Source organism: Astatotilapia calliptera, chromosome 18, assembly GCF_964374335.1.
Source record: "Astatotilapia calliptera chromosome 18, fAstCal68.1, whole genome shotgun sequence".
Classification (NCBI taxonomy): domain Eukaryota; kingdom Metazoa; phylum Chordata; class Actinopteri; order Cichliformes; family Cichlidae; genus Astatotilapia; species Astatotilapia calliptera.
The window spans coordinates 30,493,157-30,512,453 of record NC_137439.1 but is presented as its reverse complement, the minus strand read 5'-3'; the positions used below and the strand labels follow the sequence as shown (position 1 = coordinate 30,512,453).

Here is a 19,297-nt window from a genome sequence, read left to right as displayed (position 1 = left end):
GAGAGGTGACGTGACCTCCAGGGAGTGCGTAACCAACTCTATGAGATAATTAAGGATTCTAAAAATCATAAATCTTGCAACACTACTCTAGTGTACCAGTGAGCTGCAAATTAGCATAATAAACACTCTTTATACTTGACAGCTAAGCTAATTATCTGCAGGCTCCAGCTACATTGTTAAGAGATTGATCTTGTCATCTGTCATCAGTTCACTAAGAAAGTGCATTGCCCAAAATGTCAAACTGTTCCTTAAATGTAGATATGCAATACACCGCGGAGCTTCCAGGATTTATAACATTGTTTGTTTGTTTGTTTTCTGACACTGAGCCTGAGCTATGTTCCTGCTACTGTGTGTAATAGCTAGCTGATGTTATCATCTGTACAGACCACCACGCATGCACAAAACTCTGTGTTGTCATTTTCTTCACCATTTTTGCGAACTATAACCTTCCTGTAATCCTCCAGCTTGACAGTAAGTCAATCATACTGAAGATAATGTAGCTATAAATGTTTATTTTGTAATCCTCACTCAATCAGGTGTTTAGATTGTAAACTGCCATGTAACTGTTTCGGGGCTCACTCTGGTTTCAAATTAGACTGTGTAAATGCAGCTGTTCAGCATGTTGGATTTTGGCAGGTGCATGATTCTGTGAAATTTGTAGATGTTTGTCTGAATGTGCATAACCGTATTTTCTACTCTCTGTGTCAAACAAAGTGAAATAAACTGGACAAGAGGGAAAATGCAAGTCTTCTGTGCTGCTGTACGCCTGCGGTTTGACCAGCAGGTAGCACTGTGGGAGAATTTATGAAACGTGCATTAGACTTCAACTGTGAACAACTAATGTATATATATATATATGTGTATAGAATGACTTATTTAATTATTGTTTTTTCTAAAAAGGACATGAGAGGAATTTTTAAAAATATTTTTTAAGAGGATTAGATTAAATTAAAGGGATTCTATGACACACTGGAAAATTCTCCCCCACTTCAGGTTAAACGTATAGTATTTCCATACGTGTAGCGCTGAAAGGCCATCTGTCTGCTGTGTCTTTCAGTCTCTTTCACTCTGTGTGTGTGTGTGTGTGTGTGTGTGTGTGTGTGTGTGTGTGTGTGTGTGTGTGTGTGCAGTGCTGATTATGCAAATAATCATTAGACAATTGTACCAGGAAGTTTCACTAAGAAAGAAAAATCCCCAACCAGTTCCTCATTCACTCATTGGTATAACAGTCCAGGTCGGCCAGCTGACCCACTTGTCAAACCACCTCAACACCAACGCACTGCATGTGTCACCCACTTCCATGTCAAGCACAGAGAGGACGTAGCTGAGGAGTGAAACGGCTCTACATTTTGGATTAACCGTTTTCTTAACCAAGGATACAGACTGAGACAGGTAAGCTGTAATGTCCAAGTGACATTAGGCAGACGCATGCTTGGTTTACACAGACGCATTAGGAGAGGTAAAAGTGTATGTAACTTTTTTTTATTAGTAGGAAAAAAGTAAATGTAAGAAGTTTTATTAATTGATTTTTTTTTGTTCTGTGTTTTTGTGGACGCTTTATTCATTAAGCACAATCATAACTCACATTAAGTATAATTAGTTTAAGGAAAATTCTCTACAGTGCAACATGTTTAAAATCAGTGCTTTATTTTCTATTATAAAAGTTTTATTCCTATGGTTTCATGTATGGTATAGCGACGGATTAAACATTAAAATTCACTGCATTTATTGACGTATCCAGACTTTTCCTCAGTCTATTGCAAAAGGAGGAAGTGTGTGTCTGTGTGTGTGTGTGTCATAGTCCAATATATCATGTGTGTGCCCTTAAGCCTTTCAGACCCCTAGTTTCCGGCTGTTTGCTGACAAGTTAAAAATATAACAGAGGCACTGAACCAACAAAGTGCAAAACAAGCCTGTGCAAACCTGCCAAACCGCTGGCTAATGCATTCACTGACCTTTTTCTACCAAGAAAAATATGGTTTTACCATTTTCTTTACATTTACTCCCTGCCATCTCAGTTCACAAATGTGTTGTAGGCTGGTTTTCAGGTGTGCTTGCTTTGTATTTGCATTAGGTTAATGGTGTGTCGTCCCCCCCCCTACTCAAACAACTCAATTCAGGCCAGCTAGGTCCAGCAACTTTATTCAGCACTCAGTCTTTCCACATGAATATAAGATATTAACTATTTTTAACGTTATATGGTAGGATAGCTGTGCTTTGCTATCACCGGCAGCCTAGAAGCAACAGAAGTAAATGCTTTTAGCATGCAGAATGCAAGGTTTTGGTGTTGGTAAAGAAAAACTTTGGTATCAGATCAAATATTTCCAGATGAACCCTATTGTTGGGATTTGTCATATTTTCTTCCCTAAAATGTACTACCTTACTATTACTGATAATAATGTTATCAAGTCAAAATTTCATTTAAGCTGTTTGGCTTGGTCGAAAACCTAATATGCCTCAATATAATAACCTAATAATATTTCTGCCAGCCTAAGCAGTGCTTTCTCCAATTAGCATACGTACATTAGCATTAGCAAAATCAACATGTTAGCGCCAGTATGAAGAGCATGTTAGCTAGCACTAAAAAAACAAAAAACAAACAAAAAAAAAACCAAAACAACCCACGCTAATTCATTTTTTGTGGGGGTTTTCTTTCTTGTTTTGTCCTGTTTTATTTTCTGACTTCCCTAACACAATTCATCAAAGAATATCTCATCTCCTTAGAACTTCTGTTCTAGCTTTTTAAAAATTTTAAAAGGCTATTTGCTGACCTACAGGACTAGTTGAACATGTTCCCCTTTTCTCTGCAGTTCAGCTGTGCACTTTAGTTTCCTGGAGAAGGACAGAAGCTTTTTATTTATTTATTTTTCCGTTGTACTTTGAATAACAGATGTTAAAAACCAACGTGCACTTCTGCTCTACAGCAACATGTTTTGTTCTTTTTTTCCCCTTTTTTTCCCTGTAGGGAAGCACTCAAAGTTGATTTGACCTGGTTTAATTTTAGTGCTTTATATGTTTGTGCTTTTAAGCCATATTGCTTGACAATCTAAGTATAAATGGTTTTAAAGGTGGTGTTTCTCACGCTCATAGGAAGTTTAGTTTTAATTTAGACAGTTACTCATATATAAAAATCCTTTTTATGTTCACACATTACCTTTGTAAAATATTTTAATTGTTAAACTCAAGGTACAAATATCACTTTGTTTGTCCTTAAAACTACAATATAGGAGATACATACTTTTAATGTTTTTGACTTTTATACATTTTAAAACTTATAACACCTCTCTCTCATAAAAACCAACATCACCAGTTAAAAAGATGTTGTTTTTTCTTTGCGACTTTGTCATCTTTGTGGGCATGTGGTCAGTATGTGCGCATGTAGAAAGCAAGTGCACATTGGTGGCGGTGGGCTTCATGCTGGTTAGCTACCCACACAAAAGTCAAAAGAAGAAAAAACAATGCAGCAAACTGCAGCAATACATGTTTGATTTCCCTGAACAGAAACCACCATTGGATAAATTGCAGCCATGTCAGAATACAGGGAAGCAGCAGTGACATTGTGACATATTTTTTTCTAAAGAACTACTTTGAGACATTCACATTTTTATTGAATTTTCGTTGAGTTACAGCAGTAACTCAAAGTTACTCAACTCAACAAACGTAGAATTTTTCACCTGAAATATTAGAGTTTGTGTAAGAAGTGCCATGGCTAATGACATTTAGACTACTGGAAACATTGGTTACCATGGTGTTGCTGAAAGTTAGATTAAAAGACTGTTACCAGTTGTAATCTTGTTAAATATATAGCTGAATCCAGCAAGTCATTAGTCTAGCTTAGCATAAGCTTTAATGGTGAATAATGGCTCTGCCAGAAGCTTGAAGGTGGCATTCAAAGCTCACAAATGAAGATATGCATTTTGGACTTATATGTATTTTAAACCCACCCAGGTCTGATATAAATGATACAAAGCGTGTGCTCAGTCCACAACCTGTGCATGTAAAACCTCATCAGGTCTTGTAAGACGCTAATGCTATGGATATAGAGGCAGAAGTAGCAGAATGTCTCATTCAAGTCTATTTTGGCTACACTGCATCATCAAATCCTCCCTGTTCTGCTTCTCGTTTTTACTGAAAGCTCTTTTCCTGAAAGTGGCAAAGACAGCAGCAGCTTACTTGGTCACTGAAACATCCCTAAAAACAGAGCAAGAAATTAAAACGCATTGTAGACAGAACAGTCTGTGTTTTGAGCAAAATGGTGGAAAAAAACACCCATCGTACTGGACATACTTCCCCATATAAATATGATAAAAGTTGGGTTTTTTGTTTACACCTTTTGATGTATGATTGAAAGAGTATTACTCAGCAATGCCTTTGCACCCCTATTATGTTAACAATCCAGTTAGAGGTCGACATCATTATTTTTATATATCTGGTGCTAAGTGGTGCTGCACCTTTCCTGTGACATTCCCATAAGATGTAAATCAGAGTGCAGTATAAAAGTCAGTACAGTCAGTGGTGTGGTGCGGCTGCGAGGGAGGCAGCTGGACAGCATGAGCAATCACGCCACATTCACTTATAGGTCCTGATGTGGTTGGTGTTAGTGTGTTTGACTGCGAACTGCAAAGCTGCAGCCACGTGCAAGGACAGCAACGGTGATAATAAAGATGCTGAAAAGCATGGAACCGAGGACAGGTCTGCCGTGGAGTTATTACAGTTACATTTGCACATGTGCAGCAGTTTGTTTTTGTGAAACAACTTATTATTCTCACTTCTTGTTATCTTCCCCTTTATGTTGAACTTATAAGTAACACTGGAAACATGACACCAGTTTGGATCTTTATTTTCACATGTAAGAACTGAAGAGTCACAGGTGTCTGCTGCCACACTTTATACGCATTGTGTTTTTTCAGCAGGTGTAAATGGTATATTTGTAACAGCTTTTTTCAATCTTTCTTTTTCTCACTTCCTCGTGCAGACAGAATGGGCTGCATGAAATCCACGCTAAATCAAGGTCTGAGCGGAGGTGTGGACCAAAAAATGGGCCAACATGCTGTCCATCCTGAACAGTCACGCTATGTTAGAGACCCCACCTTTAATCCAAAAGTCAACACGGTAAGTAGTAAGACTTGGGTGGACCTTACACTCAAATCTCAAGTGTGGTTGAGTGTTAACAGCAACAAAATCGTTAGATAACAAAAAGTCAAATCATAAATGGAAAGCATGCTATTGTTTTCATTCAATCAAAAATTGACTTATAATCGTCATTTGGTTTTTTCGTCATTATTGTATTGTATGAAGAACAGAATGATTCAGTTTTCTTTACATATTGCATCAAAGATATGACCTTTCTTTTTGTTTTTGAAAAAAGTTGCTCAATGTTTCCTGCCTAATAGAATTTCCCATTTGCAAAAGATGACATCTATTACAAGGAAATGACAAAAGTCTGTGCAAAAATCTCTATGTAAATAATGTCTGCCTTAAAATAATGGAAGTAATGATGATAGAATGACACTGTGTAACTTTAATATTGTTTCCTTTTGCAGAATAACTCACTGTTACCGGGTCAGGTGTTCCAAAAAATGGAGGGTACGACCCTTTCTTCCTTGTTTTTTGTTTATTTATCTGCTGTCTGTTCATTGTTTCGTACTACTATACCGTACTTCTGGTAACACCTGTATGTGGTAGCTTCTAAGGTAATAGGGAATTCACTCACCTCAAAGTATGTATAGTGAAACAGTTAGGCCCCAGAAGTCCTCATAGTCATGAAAGACAAAATCTTCATCTTCTTTTGTTAGTTTTTTAACTTTGACTCATTTTGAGATTTCACCGGCAAATTTTGACTGATTCAAGGTTTATTTACTAATTTAGCAAATTCACTAAGAAAATTATTCTAAAGCTAAACTTTAGAATAAATAAACCAGTCAAATATATGAGTATAGGTTAAAATAGAAAGTAATCTTAGTTATGATAGTTTTTATTTAGAAAAGAGATCCTTATAGGAAGGCTAGTCACTACATTTGACCATGTAATTTTCCGCATTATATTAAAACTCTTTTATCTTAGCAATGTACACAAAGGCGTCTAAGTACATCCAACGAAGTTGCAATTTAAACATAAAATTATCATTAGTCATTACTGATTGAGACTACAGCTACTTATAAGTAGGTTGAGTAAACTGATAAGCTAGGTGCATGCCCTATAATTGCTTCTGTCTGACGTTTCTGTACATGTTGTCCCCCGTGTCTTTACATAGTTTAAAAATAGAACAACCTTTGTATTGATCTATGAGCCTATTTGCATGTGTTAAATGATGACAATTTTCTCTTTCCTATTTCAGAACAAAAGGGGGTGGGTAAAATAGTGGTTGCCCTTTTCCCATATGAAGCTGTACATCCCGATGACTTAGGATTCAAGAAGGGAGAAAAGATGAAAATTCTAGAAGAGTGAGTGTCTGGTATTTATGGTACACTGATTCATTCTCAGAAAATGTGTCATCATTTCTACAAATGGCAAGAATCACTTCCACTGTTATATATAGCCCCCCAGTTTTAGATAGACAAACTGACACCCTTTTACATATAAAGATTATTTTTTACTATTTGAATAAAAATTCTTTGTAGTCTGAATTTTTAATCAGGGGCTAGAAAGTGAGAGCGTATTTCTCCCATATTGGCTTCTCTTCATTGGCTCTCTGTTTAATGCCGATCTAAAATTCTTCTCCTCACATTGAAAGTGCTGGACGATCAGGTCCTGTCTTATGTTAAAGACCTCGTCGTACCACATCATCCCAGTAAAGCACTTTATTGTGGTTCTTAGAATATTTAAAAGCCTTCAGCTTTCAGGCCCCCTGTCTCCCTGTCCTCTCCCCCAGTCAGTCAGATGGCTTCTCTCTTCACTTCCCAACTCAAAAAATTCAAAGCAAAAAATCCCCAAATTTCTACAGTTGACAGGCTAACAAACCCCCCTGTGTCAGTGGCAGCTGAACTTCATTCGACCATGGCCTGCAATGACTTTGCCAAATTCTTCACTGAAAAAATCCAAAAAATTAGACAAGCAATTGGTACATCAACAGCAGATCCAGGATATGTACTGTGTCCACCAAAAAACTGTTTAAACACCATGAAACAGTTTCAACCTATTAACAGCAAAGACCTGGAGGACATCTTAGGTCAACTGAACTCCTCCTCCTGCTGTTTAGATGTCCTGCCAACAAGTTTTTTCAAAAAGGTCTCAAAGACTTTAGAGTCAGACCTGTTACAGATCGTCAACTTTTCTTTATTATCAGGTGTGTTTCCAGAATCACTAAAAACTGCTGTAATCAAACCTATACTGAAAAAGGACAATCTTGACAAGACACAAATGAACAACTACAGGCCGATCTCAAATCTCCCGTTTTTAAGTAAGATCATTGAAAAAGCAGTTTCTCAACAGCTCAATTACTTCTTAAAACAGAATAATTGCTACGATGCCTTCCAGTCAGGTTTTAGACAGAACCACAGCACTGAAACCGCTCTGACCAAAGTGTTTAATGACATATGTCTGAATACAGACAGTGGAAAAATGTCAGTCTTAGTTTTACTGGATCTCAGTGCAGCATTTGATACAGTTGACCACAACATATTACTCAAACGACTGGAGAACTGGACAGGTCTTTCAGGAACTGTACTAAACTGGTTCAAAACATACGTAGAAAACAGGAAATACTTTGTATCAATAGGTAACTTCACATCTGAGCAGACAAGTATCACATGTGGAGTTCCCCAAGGTTCCATCTTGGGACCCCTTCTGTTTAACATCTACATGCTCCCACTGGCACAGATTATAAACAACAACAAAATAAACTATCACAGCTATGCAGATGACACACAAATATATATCACAATGTCACCAGGAGACCGAGGCCCTGTACAGGCTCTTGGTAAATGCATTGAGGAAATCAATGACTGGTTGTGCCACAATTTTCTCCAGCTAAACAAAAACAAAACTGAGGTAATAGTCTTTGGCGCCAAAGAAAAACGATTACAGGTCACCAGAGAACTTCAATCTATACATCTAAAAACCACAAACCAGGCGAGAAATTTGGGTGTAGTGATGGATGCAGACCTAAACTTAGAAAAACACATTAAGACAATAACAAAGTCAACTTACTATCACCTCAAGAATATATCAAGGATAAAAGATCTGATGTCTCAACAGGACCTGGAAAAACTAGTCCATGCATTCATCTTTAGTAGGCTTGATTACTGTAACAGCATCTTTACAGGTCTACCTAAAAAATCAGTCAGACAACTACAGCTCATTCAGAACTCTGCTGCTCGAGTCCTCACTAAGACCAAAAAAGTGGACCACATCAGTCCAGCTCTGAGGTCTTTACACTGGCTGCCTGTCCGTCAGAGGATAGACTTTAAAGTTCTGATGCTGGCCTATAAAGCTCTGAATGGTTTAGGACCAAAATACATCAATGACCTCCTGACCCAGTATGAACCATCCAGATCCCTCAGGTCATCTGGATCCGGTCTTTTATCAGTTCCCAGAGTCAGAACCAGACACGGAGAAGCTGCATTCAGCTTTTATGCTCCTTATATCTGGAACAAACTCCCAGAAAGCCTCAGATCAGCTGAAACACTCAGTTTATTTAAATCCAGGTTGAAGACTCACCTGTTCTCAGCTGCATTTGAATAAAGCACCAAATCCACACTTTAAGCTTAAATTTCAAAACTTACATTTAACTACTGATTTTATCTACTGTTCTGATTTTATCTGTTTTGATTTTATATACTGTTGTTTGTTTGTTTGTTTGTTTGTTTGTTTGTTTGTTAATTAGTTAGTTAGTTTATTTGCTTGTTTTAATCAATTTTAAATCATGCTTTTTATTTGTTCTTGTTTCTAATGTCTCTGTAAAGCACTTTGAATCACCTTGTTGTTGAATTGTGCTATACAAATAAACTTGCCTTGCCTTGCCTTGCCTTTATTCTTTTTAATCATGGCCTGGTTCCTTCCTTCTCTATATTTTGTTTCATCTGTCCAAATTTTGTTTAGCTTTTGTGGCAAGCTTAATCTATCCCACCAGTGACACTCCCTGAGTGTTCTGAACCCTCTATATTTTCATTTAGAAAGCCATTTCTCAATTGCAGACTATGGCAGTTATACAAATATCCTCACTGCGTGTTCTTCTTGACTTGGTTGTGAAGCTATTTTTCTCAACCATGGGAACAATCTTTTCAGCATGCGCTTAATTTAGGATTTAGCCATTGCTAAAGTTTTGTGCCATCTCTCGGATAGGCTTATTATGTTTTTTCAGACTAATGATGGTCTCCTTCACTTGCAAAGACATCTCTTTTGGCTTCATAGTTGAAATTACAGTGACAAAATATAAAAGTTTAACTTGGTAAATCAATTTCAGATATTATGTCTTCTTCCTCTGTGATGTCCAGTAACTTTTGAGCCTCTGAAAATGAGGCTGAGGATGTATGAAAATGACTGTAAACTAAACAGTTAATGCAAAATTTTTGTTATAAAAATATCATATACGTTTTATAAAAGATTTCTGCAATGTGTGAATGTATTTTAGGCTAAATTACTTGCCCATGAGACAAAATAGCATTTCAGTTCAGAAATAATATTTCTCTGAATATAGGAATTACACTAAGTTAAACGATGGAATTTAATTTTAAAAAATCATCTTTCAAGACCTTTTCAGAACATCTCTGTCAATGCAAATGATTGTTCTAAAATGTATATGTATATTTATGAACTGACAGACATGGTGAGTGGTGGAAAGCGAAGTCTCTGGTAAACGACAAAGAGGGATTCATCCCGTCCAACTATGTGGCCCAAGCTGACACCATGGAGACAGAGGAGTATGTACTTGTTTCCTAATATTACTTCATGTTATTCAGATTACATTATTCATTTTTGCATTCAGCATCAACATTATGTATGTTACCAAATATTTATTATGTTTTTTGTTCCGTGCAGTTGGTTTTTCAAGGACATCACAAGGAAGGATGCAGAGAGGCAGCTGCTGGCACCGGCGAACAAGCCAGGCGCTTATCTAATCAGAGAAAGTGAAACATCAAAAGGTATGGCTACCATGGTAGCTCTGAGATACCGACATACATTCAGCAGCATTCTCCACTTTGGACACGTGGAGTTGTGACATTGTGTGTGCTTGATTTGAATGATCATGAATCACCAGTCACTCTTTTTTTTTTTCTTCATGATTTTTCCACAGGGAGTTACTCGTTGTCCATCAGAGATGTGGACGCCCAGGGAACAGACTCAGTGAAACATTACAAGATCAGGATGCTGGATAATGGCGGCTGCTACATCTCTCCTAAAATCTCCTTTCGGGATATTAGCAGCATGATTAAACACTATCACAGTGAGTACAGTGCAGCCAAAAGTCTGTTTTCACACTAAAACGTTGTATCTGTGAAATATTATTTTATATGGGAAAATAAAAGATTAATTTCTACTGCAAATCCATTTACAGTACTGACTATTTATTACTGCAAATAAAAATAAAGTAATAATAATGTAAATTAAGCAACCTAATAATGCTATAAATGTAAAAAAAAAAACTGTAAATAAAAAATAATCTATTATTAAAATACTGAATACTGTAGAGGAAAAACAGCAACACTGTAGCCACTTTTACAGTAACTTCCTTAACAACCTTTTCACGGGGTAGCGTGCTCATACCTCTTCTAATAAATCTCATATATTCTGTTTGTCCACATAAACAAGTTTTAGAAACATACAAGCTGTGGCCTTATGTAGAATTATGCTTTGTATGTAAATGACTGTATGATTTCTCTGGGTGCTTCCTTTTTGCCTAATAATGTGAAACAAGTGACAAAAAAGAGCCAGCTTTGCTCCCTCCACCTGCTTCCTATGTTTGTGCAAAGCAAAGCTAGTTGGTTTCCAGCTTTTGCTCTACACTTGCTGATCAGAGAACAATGTTGATCTTCTCATTACAAAAAGATTACACATGCTATGTTATTGATTAGGAAGACTGAGCACTGTCTGTGTGTGTGCCTTCCAGACAAACCGGATGGCCTGTGCCGTAAACTTGAGCGTCCTTGTGCAAAACCCAAAGCTCAGAAACCTTGGGATAAGGATGCCTGGGAGATATCCAAAGACTCTATTAAGATGGTGAAGAAACTTGGAGCAGGCCAGTTTGGAGAAGTCTGGATGGGTGAGTAGAAATGACTTTTATGTCCAAGAGTTGACAAGGGAAGAAATTGCCAAAGAAAGGGAACGCACAATGATTTTTACCACTCTAGCCCTTCAAATAAAGACCACAACGAGGTCCCTTTAAGATACACGAGAGTATTGTTTCACAAAGAGCACAAGAGGTAGGGCACGTGGCCTTTTATCACTTTTAATTATTACCTCATGAATTCTATGACATTCCCAGCGTTATTTCCGAGAAGGCAGCCGGCCTGTAAGTGGCAGCTAACATGGATTTGGCACTTGACAAGAGAAAATCAAAGACTGGGAGACAGCAGATAAGTAACAAGGGAGCATATCTTTTTATGAGCTCCTTTATGAAGGAACAAGATTTCTAATTCCCTTCTATCATTTACAGTAAACACAGACGCAGGGAAGTGAGCGTTACAAGGAAGTTCCATTTCCCTCTAATTAAAACAAAAATGACTTCCTACTTTTGTTGTCCATGAGGTACAGGACCGTGCTCTGTTGCAAAAAAAAACCCAAACCTCGACTGCCTGCATGGCTGCCTCTGCTCAGACCATCTCATTGATGTGTCGATGAGTGCTGTCGTCTGTGGAGGAAATGTTTGAGTCCGCGGGGTGATTTGCGTGTGAGGTTTCAGAGGAATAATCACAAACAAATAGATGCGTATCATTTGTAAAAAGCGCTACCGCAGAGAAGGTTTTATTGCACAGTTTCATGAACAAACCGAAGCTGACTTTGTTTTACGGCTTTTAAGTGCTTTTTTCAAAGATTATATGTTTTTTGTGGCTTCTGACTTACACAACTGCTTTTTCACTTCGTTAAATATAAGGGGAAGTATGTGAGAACAAGTGTGTTGCCATTTGTGCCGTCTCTGTTAGTGGGAAATTATGTGATAGTTACGTCAATACTTCGAGGTATAATTTTAACTTCAACGACGACAACTGTGTCTGACATCACTAACAGCATCTTTACAATTAGATTCAAAAAGCTACACGTGATGAATTTATAGAGGTGTATTCCCTGTGGTTTGCACTGAGGTCTGGGATAATAGAATAGAATAGAATAGAATAGAATAGCACTTTATTGTCATTGTACATGTACAACAAAATTATGTAAAAAACAAACAAACAAGCAAGTGCTACCATTACAGAAACTCCGCTGACTAAATTTACCAGTTGGCAGTACATCCATAACTGACTCTGAAACAATAAAACTCTGTGAATTATACACAGAGGGAGTTATAATAAAAGTTCAAACTGGCCACAACTCACCTTACATCTTTGCATTCAAACTGACGTACTGTATGCAGTTTCCACGCTACAATGTGACATTCAATCAACCCATAAATCATATTATTAATATCATTATGTAAGGCAACAACTTTTCCTTTGTTCTTGAACCAAAGTCACAAAAATGAGGTTTTTGTCAGGATCTTATAACTCGAAGGGAACAAAGCTAACACAACCTGACCCAAGGGTGGCCCAAAGGATCTTTAGAATAGCTCTTCCAACAAGTCATGAATAAATAATGAATGCAATGGAATTTGCGCAGCAGTTGCATTATCTAAAGCAGATATAAGAGATAAGATAAGATAAGATAGAACTTTATTAATCCCTCGGGTGGGTTCCTCTGGGAAATTCGATTTCCAAAAAAGCACAGCACCGACAGAAGTTACAGAGTTATACACACACACACATATATATAAATACAGAGACAATATAAATAAAATATACGAAGGGGATAAATAGAATAAATAGGAATAAAAATAAAAATACAAGTGAATTCCACATTTCAAGTATTGAGTCTATTGCACCGTTGACTATTTACAAAAGTATTGCACAAAAGGTATTGCACAGTGAGGTGAAGAGGCACTACAGCTTAGTTGTTCCCTCCTTTGTCCTCCTGTTTCCCCTCCCTCTCCCCTCCAGAGAGGAATTAAACAGTTTGATGGCGTGTGGGACAAAGGAGTTTTTAAGTCTGTTAGTTCTTGTCTTTGGGAGAAGCAACCTGTCACTGAACAGACTCTTCTGATTGTTTATGGCCGTGTGCAGAGGATGCCTGGCATTGTCCATAATGTCCATCAGTTTCTTTAATGTCCTTTTCTCTGCCACTGTCACCAGAGTGTCCAGCTTCATGCCGACCACAGAGCTAGCCCTCCTGATCAGTTTCTCCAGCCTGGATGAGTCCTTCTTTGCTGTGCTGCTCCCCCAGCACACCACAGCATAGAAAAGTACTCCAGCAACCACCGACTGGTAAAACATCCTCAGGAGCTTCCTGCAGATGTTAAAAGACCTCAGCCTCCTGAGGAAGTACAGTCGGCTTTGGGCTTTTTTATACAGGTGCTCTGTGTTGCATGACCAGTCCAGTTTATTGTCCACCCACAGCCCGAGGTACTTGTACTTGTTGACCACCTCCACCTCCTCCCCCTCTATCTGAACCGGCAGTGGACCTGCTCTAGACCTCCCGAAGTCCACAACCAGTTCCTTAGTCTGAGGTGTTGAGTTGCAGGTGGTTTGTGTGACTCCATGCAGATATGTTACTGCACCTGCCAGGATCTGAATAAAAGTTATGCAACTTTCAATCTGGGTGACAGATAATATTCACACCTACCTGAATTACCAATAACAGGGTGTTTAACGGATGGAAAGGGTGTCATGCCTGACTTCGTAATGACACTGAGTGTTATGAGTAGCAGCAGATTCCAACATTTGTTCCGTGGATTCTTGTTTCCTTTATGCAGTTTTGTGGAATATTCATTTACAGATATGCTGCATTACATCATAACTGAAACCAGCTTAAAATGGAAACAAAAATCCACCTTTACAAACACTGTAACATGCAAACAAATGTGTCCAGTCATGCATCAGTGGTCAGCTTTTGACAACATGGCATATTTTTCTCACCTGTCACTGAACGTTAAACAGTAAACACAGTGTTTTCCTTCCCGTTCTTTCCTTTAATTTGCATTTGTTTGGTGTAGTTGTTTCAGTTTCCTCAAAAATTTTTGTGGAAACGTATTTGTTTCCACAGGGAAACATTGAAAACAGTCCAAAGCCATGTAGCAGAGCATATCATGCTTTAAAGTTCTTCTTTCCCCATGCTTACTCTTCACGTTCTCCACTCAGCATACTACAACAACACAACCAAAGTGGCAGTGAAGACGCTGAAGCCGGGAACCATGACGGTTGAAGCTTTTTTGGATGAAGCCAACATGATGAAGACTCTGCAGCACGACAGGCTGGTGCGGCTCTACGCTGTTGTCACCAAGACAGAACCCATCTACATCATCACTGAATTCATGGCAAACGGTAAATGCCAAAAGTCTTTAGAAAAACTAAACTGGTTATTATGAAATTTTGTGGCCTAATCACAGAGTTGACACTCCAGTATAGGCATAGATGCAGACATGCAAAGCACTGACGCTGTTTTCTGTTCTGTCTCGTCTTTAGGGAGCCTGCTAGACTTTTTAAAGAGCGACACAGGATGCAGACTGCAGCTGCCCAAGCTCATTGATTTCTCTGCACAGGTGATTACACCAATATGCTTCTTTGTGACCTCGCTGCTCACTTGTCTCACTACTGTGAACCCTGCATACTTTCACTTTCAAACATGAGGTTGTTCTGTCCCAGCATCACACTGGCAGTGTCCATCCATCCATCCATCCATCCATCCATCCATCCATCCATCCATCCATCCATCCATCCATCCATCCATCCATCCATCCACATAATCTAATAACAGATTGTTATTATTTGCTTGTAATTGCTTGTAACGGGGGTGATTATTTTTCTTTCACATTTCTTCTGTTTTATGTAGGTTTTGATTGTTTTCCCTTTCACTCTTATGCTTAAGACTACACACCTTCCTCTTGCTCTGTTACAGATAGCAGAGGGCATGGCCTACATTGAGAAGAAGAATTATATTCACAGAGACCTCAGGGCGGCTAATGTCCTGGTGTCTGAGAGCCTGCTTTGTAAAATAGCAGATTTTGGCTTGGCGAGAATCATTGAGGATAACGAGTACTCTGCCAGAGAGGGTAAGTGTGTATGTGTGTATGTATGGGTATGTGTGTTTGCGCATATATGTGTATGTGCGTGTATGTTTGTGTCTATGTGTATGTGTGTGCGTGTGTATGAGAATTTGAACACGTCTCCACTTTTTCTGTGGAAGGGGGCTTTCCCAGCACAAATGAGACACTACCCTGGCTTGATGCTTGTGACATAGTGAAACAAAAAGCCCCTTTTGAGAAGTGGAAGCACCCGCAAAAATTTATGTTGAATCAGACACTTTTGGTTTCATGTACCAGTCGCTCCACTTTTGTCTCACTGAAATCACACCACAGTGACCAATACCTCTGATGCCCCCAAACTACACTACCTCCTTTCACACTCTCACAAGGTTAAAATGAAGCAGGGAGTCCTTTTGGTACAGCCAACATTTCCCCATCATTCGATTAGAAAAAATAAATAAATAAAATGTCAAAAATTAAACATAGTTTTAGAACTATTTTCAGTCAAATTTTGGAAAACTGAATTGTCTTTTCATAAAGTTTATACCTACGCAGTATGGTTTTGATTTCACACCTGTAACATGCCACAAACTGGAGGACAGCGGAGGACCGGAACCGAGCTAGGAGACTGATGTGTGGGGTTAACCACCATTTCCAAAACACTGACCATTTAGTGATTGTGACATTTCAAACATTTGGAATGAACAGGGTTCATGCTCAAATTGTGTACTTCAGAAATAAAGTCTCAGTCTTAGGCGTGGTCAGGGAGGTGACCGAGAACTGGGCTGCTTCTGCAGCTGAGCTTTAGAAATCGTTTTGATAAGCGGAACCGTATGGCAGAGCAGCTAGACAGAAGCCAGAGTGACTTAAAGACAGCCCACACCCTGCCTTTTTTCATACAGTGCATTTCAAGAATTACAAAAGGATGAGATAAAGATTCTGTCGTCAGCTGAAACAGAGTGAAGTGTTTAGGCAGCAAAAACAAAAAGTGTGGTAAACAACAGACATTCTGAAGAAACATCCTGCAGAGTTCAGAAACCTGAGACTTGGATGTCAGTTTGCCATTTAGCACGGTGGTGACCATTTCACTATAGCCAAGACAAGAGTGAAATGGAGTAGAATTTTTGTGGAAAGATGGCAGATGCTTGTCGTGTGCATTGTATTGGGTGAATCCCTTCTAATATAATGAAGAAAGGATTTACCAAAAGAGTCTGTGCAATGTAATCAATGAAACACTGAGGACGTGGAGTTCTTTTTTATGAAAGGAGAATCAGGCAACAATGCTAACCACTCTATCACCATGTCATCGATGACCGCTTTCATTACTTAACTTTTAACTTATATGGTGGGAATTTTTCAAAAACCTGTTTTGGCCTTTTTAATTGTGGGGGGAAAAAAATCATTCATAGTTCATATTTTTCAAATTAAAGTAACTGTGCAGTAAAGTGCACGAGGAAGTGTCTGAATGCTATTTCTCAAGTGACTCATGAAACCTTATGAAACCCGTGTGATCACTGGTCTGGACCCAGGATGCTGAAACTATTTGCAATTGACGTTTTGAAATAAATCCAGCTACACAGATAGAATCTAAAACCTCATTTACAAAAACAGAACAGGTGATCTTTGGGATTGTGTGAGGGAATAATAGAATTATAATTTCACAGTGTCTGTTTGTGTGTGCATTCCACAGGAGCCAAATTCCCCATCAAGTGGACTGCTCCAGAGGCTATTAACTATGGCACCTTCACCATCAAATCTGACATGTGGTCATTCGGAGTCCTGCTCTATGAGATTATCACCTATGGGAAAATCCCTTACCCAGGTAAATATTAACTGCAGCACTGTTGATAACTGCTTGTGCATTTTAGTTTTTGGTAAATAAATAATGACATGGTGTCATGCTTTGCTGTTCTTCTGCACTTAAATTTACCTAACTTTAAGACCTGCTGATAACCAGGTTAGTTTTTATTATGTCCTGCCATGTCTTTTTATTATGACTATATAAAATGTAATGCATTGTCATGGATTAAACGGCCTTGACCTATTAAATTAAAATATTGGGTTCAATAATATGATGGAAATTCTAACAATACAGAGTTCAGATGGAGAACCGTTTGTATTAGGTATGTTTTACAAGTAATATTTATTAATTTATGGTTATTACAGATGACTGAAGCTAAACTAAAAGCTGATACTACTTGTAAAAAAAAGCACTTTAAATAACTAAAAATAATGCAAACTCAGAAAAAAAAAAGAAAGCTAATTTAAATCATTGTGCACTTATAAAATGTATTCAGGAAATCATTTAAATTTAGTCCCTTTTTTGAACCCTGTAAACACATAGGCATCACAAGCCAATGTTTATTGAGACTCTGGTATATGTTTGTCGAGACTCAGGTCTCTACATGACTGAGTGAAGTGTTTGTGTTGATATTTTTATTGTATTATACTGGTCTGAACTTCATAAACCTCTCCCCTGACACAGCTAACTGTAACCATAACTTTTATGACCCAGCCTCACTGAGCAGTAAGTGTTATGCTGAGAAAGACTGCCCTCTGCTGGTGACTTTTGTGTTCTACTTCGGGTTGAGAATGTGACGGCGAGTACAAAAAGGTTCTCATTGGAAGCCTTTCCAGCAGTATTTACACTAATTTGGTGTCTGCAGGCATGACTAAAGGAGAGGTGATGTCCTCAATACAGCGCGGCTACAGGATGCCTCGGCCCGACAACTGTCCCACTGAGCTGTACGATATCATGATGTCCTGTTGGAAGAACAGACCTGAAGACAGGCCTACATTTGACTACCTACAGAGTGTCCTGGATGACTTCTATACCGCCACAGAGGGACAGTACCAGCAACAGCCATAGATGGAAACAAAACTGGAGAGACTTTTGGCACATAATAAACTAATAAAGGTTATCTTATCTTATCTTATCTTATCTTATAATGCAAGCAGCTTGTAAATAGCTTTATGTTTGGACCTACTGGAGATATGTGATTGTATTTTCTATGTTTATATTCATGTATATATGATACATTCTGCAGTAAGCTGTGTGATATATTCACAGTGGACAAAATATAGTTTGCATGTTCCAGAATATAATTTACTGCAGATTTTCAGGGTGTGTAAATATGAGGTTTTGTGCAGTTAAGCCTCGGTGATCTGGAGGAATTTTACAGAAGTAAAATTGTATCATATTATTTGTACTTTTGACACTGGAGTCTTGTTAATAAGTGTTTCAATAATTAGGGTGTTTGTGAGAGTTACTGAACAAACAGCAGGCATTATACAAAGAATTTGTGAAGCAATGATATGTAGGTTAAGAACACACTTTGCACGCAGTGCAAATTTTAAGTGGTGATATTTTGGGTTTACAAGCGATGGGATGAGTTTCTATGAGTTTTTGAGCATTGATTTTTCATACATTTTAATTACTTTACAAGAAGAAATGGTAAATGAATATACACATTTTTACTCAGCCATACCACTCTCTTTAAAAAGATTTACATGACGATCATGATTACTCTGCATTTTTATTTTGGCATGAGAACTTACTTCTTCACAAGCTGCTCTTACTAAATTAAAACAACGGTTTTCTTGTTTTTGTTGCTTACTGTTTCAGAGACTTGTTGATGCCCCACTTCATATTGAAGTGCTCTAGCTCTTGCTTGTTTTTTTCTTCATCACATCATCATTTCAAGTATGCTTTGTTATTAAAAGGAGATTTATGTTTCTTTTTAAAAAAAATAAAGTGCAGTAATTGTTATGCTGTATTGAATGCCTTTGTACAAATGTGAAAAGAGCTTTAATAAATGCAGCAGGTAGCATTGTTTCCTTGGTGACAAATTTATACACTCTAATGAATTTATAAAATTAGAGATAATTAATATATTCAATTATAATTCAGTTAATTAATTCTATATGTGCTTGTCAAACGTAAGTACTGTACCTCGATAAGTTTTTTTTTCTTTCCTTAAGTAACACAAAGATGAAAAGAAGGAGAATTACTACTACTACTAATGATGATAATAATGATGATGATACAAACTGTACTGAAGTTTAAGGGAACAAAATGTAGATAAC

At 37.9% G+C, this 19,297-nt stretch overlaps 1 protein-coding gene across 1 annotated transcript; it reads left to right on the top strand.

Moving 5' to 3' along the window:
• The first annotated feature begins 1,251 nt into the window (after positions 1–1,251).
• lyn (LYN proto-oncogene, Src family tyrosine kinase) lies at positions 1,252–19,046 on the top strand. Its single transcript, XM_026150409.2, has 13 exons — positions 1,252–1,392; positions 4,976–5,112; positions 5,544–5,586; positions 6,338–6,443; positions 9,762–9,860; positions 9,979–10,082; positions 10,235–10,384; positions 11,048–11,200; positions 14,328–14,510; positions 14,652–14,728; positions 15,085–15,238; positions 16,902–17,033; positions 17,878–19,046. The coding sequence occupies exons 2-13, from the start codon at positions 4,981–4,983 to the stop codon at positions 18,078–18,080; spliced, it is 1,536 nt and encodes a 511-aa protein (XP_026006194.1). The 5' UTR covers positions 1,252–1,392; positions 4,976–4,980; the 3' UTR covers positions 18,081–19,046.
• The last annotated feature ends 251 nt before the right edge of the window (positions 19,047–19,297 follow it).

Excerpts from the sequence above, each read along its gene's own strand:
- lyn (XM_026150409.2), top strand. The coding sequence starts at position 4,981 with ATGGGCTGCATGAAATCCACGCTAAATCAAGGTCTGAGCGGAGGTGTG. Across the intron at positions 5,587-6,337 it reads GGTGTTCCAAAAAATGGAGG|AACAAAAGGGGGTGGGTAAA; the intron begins GTACGACCCTTT and ends TTCCTATTTCAG. Across the intron at positions 14,729-15,084 it reads TCATTGATTTCTCTGCACAG|ATAGCAGAGGGCATGGCCTA; the intron begins GTGATTACACCA and ends GCTCTGTTACAG.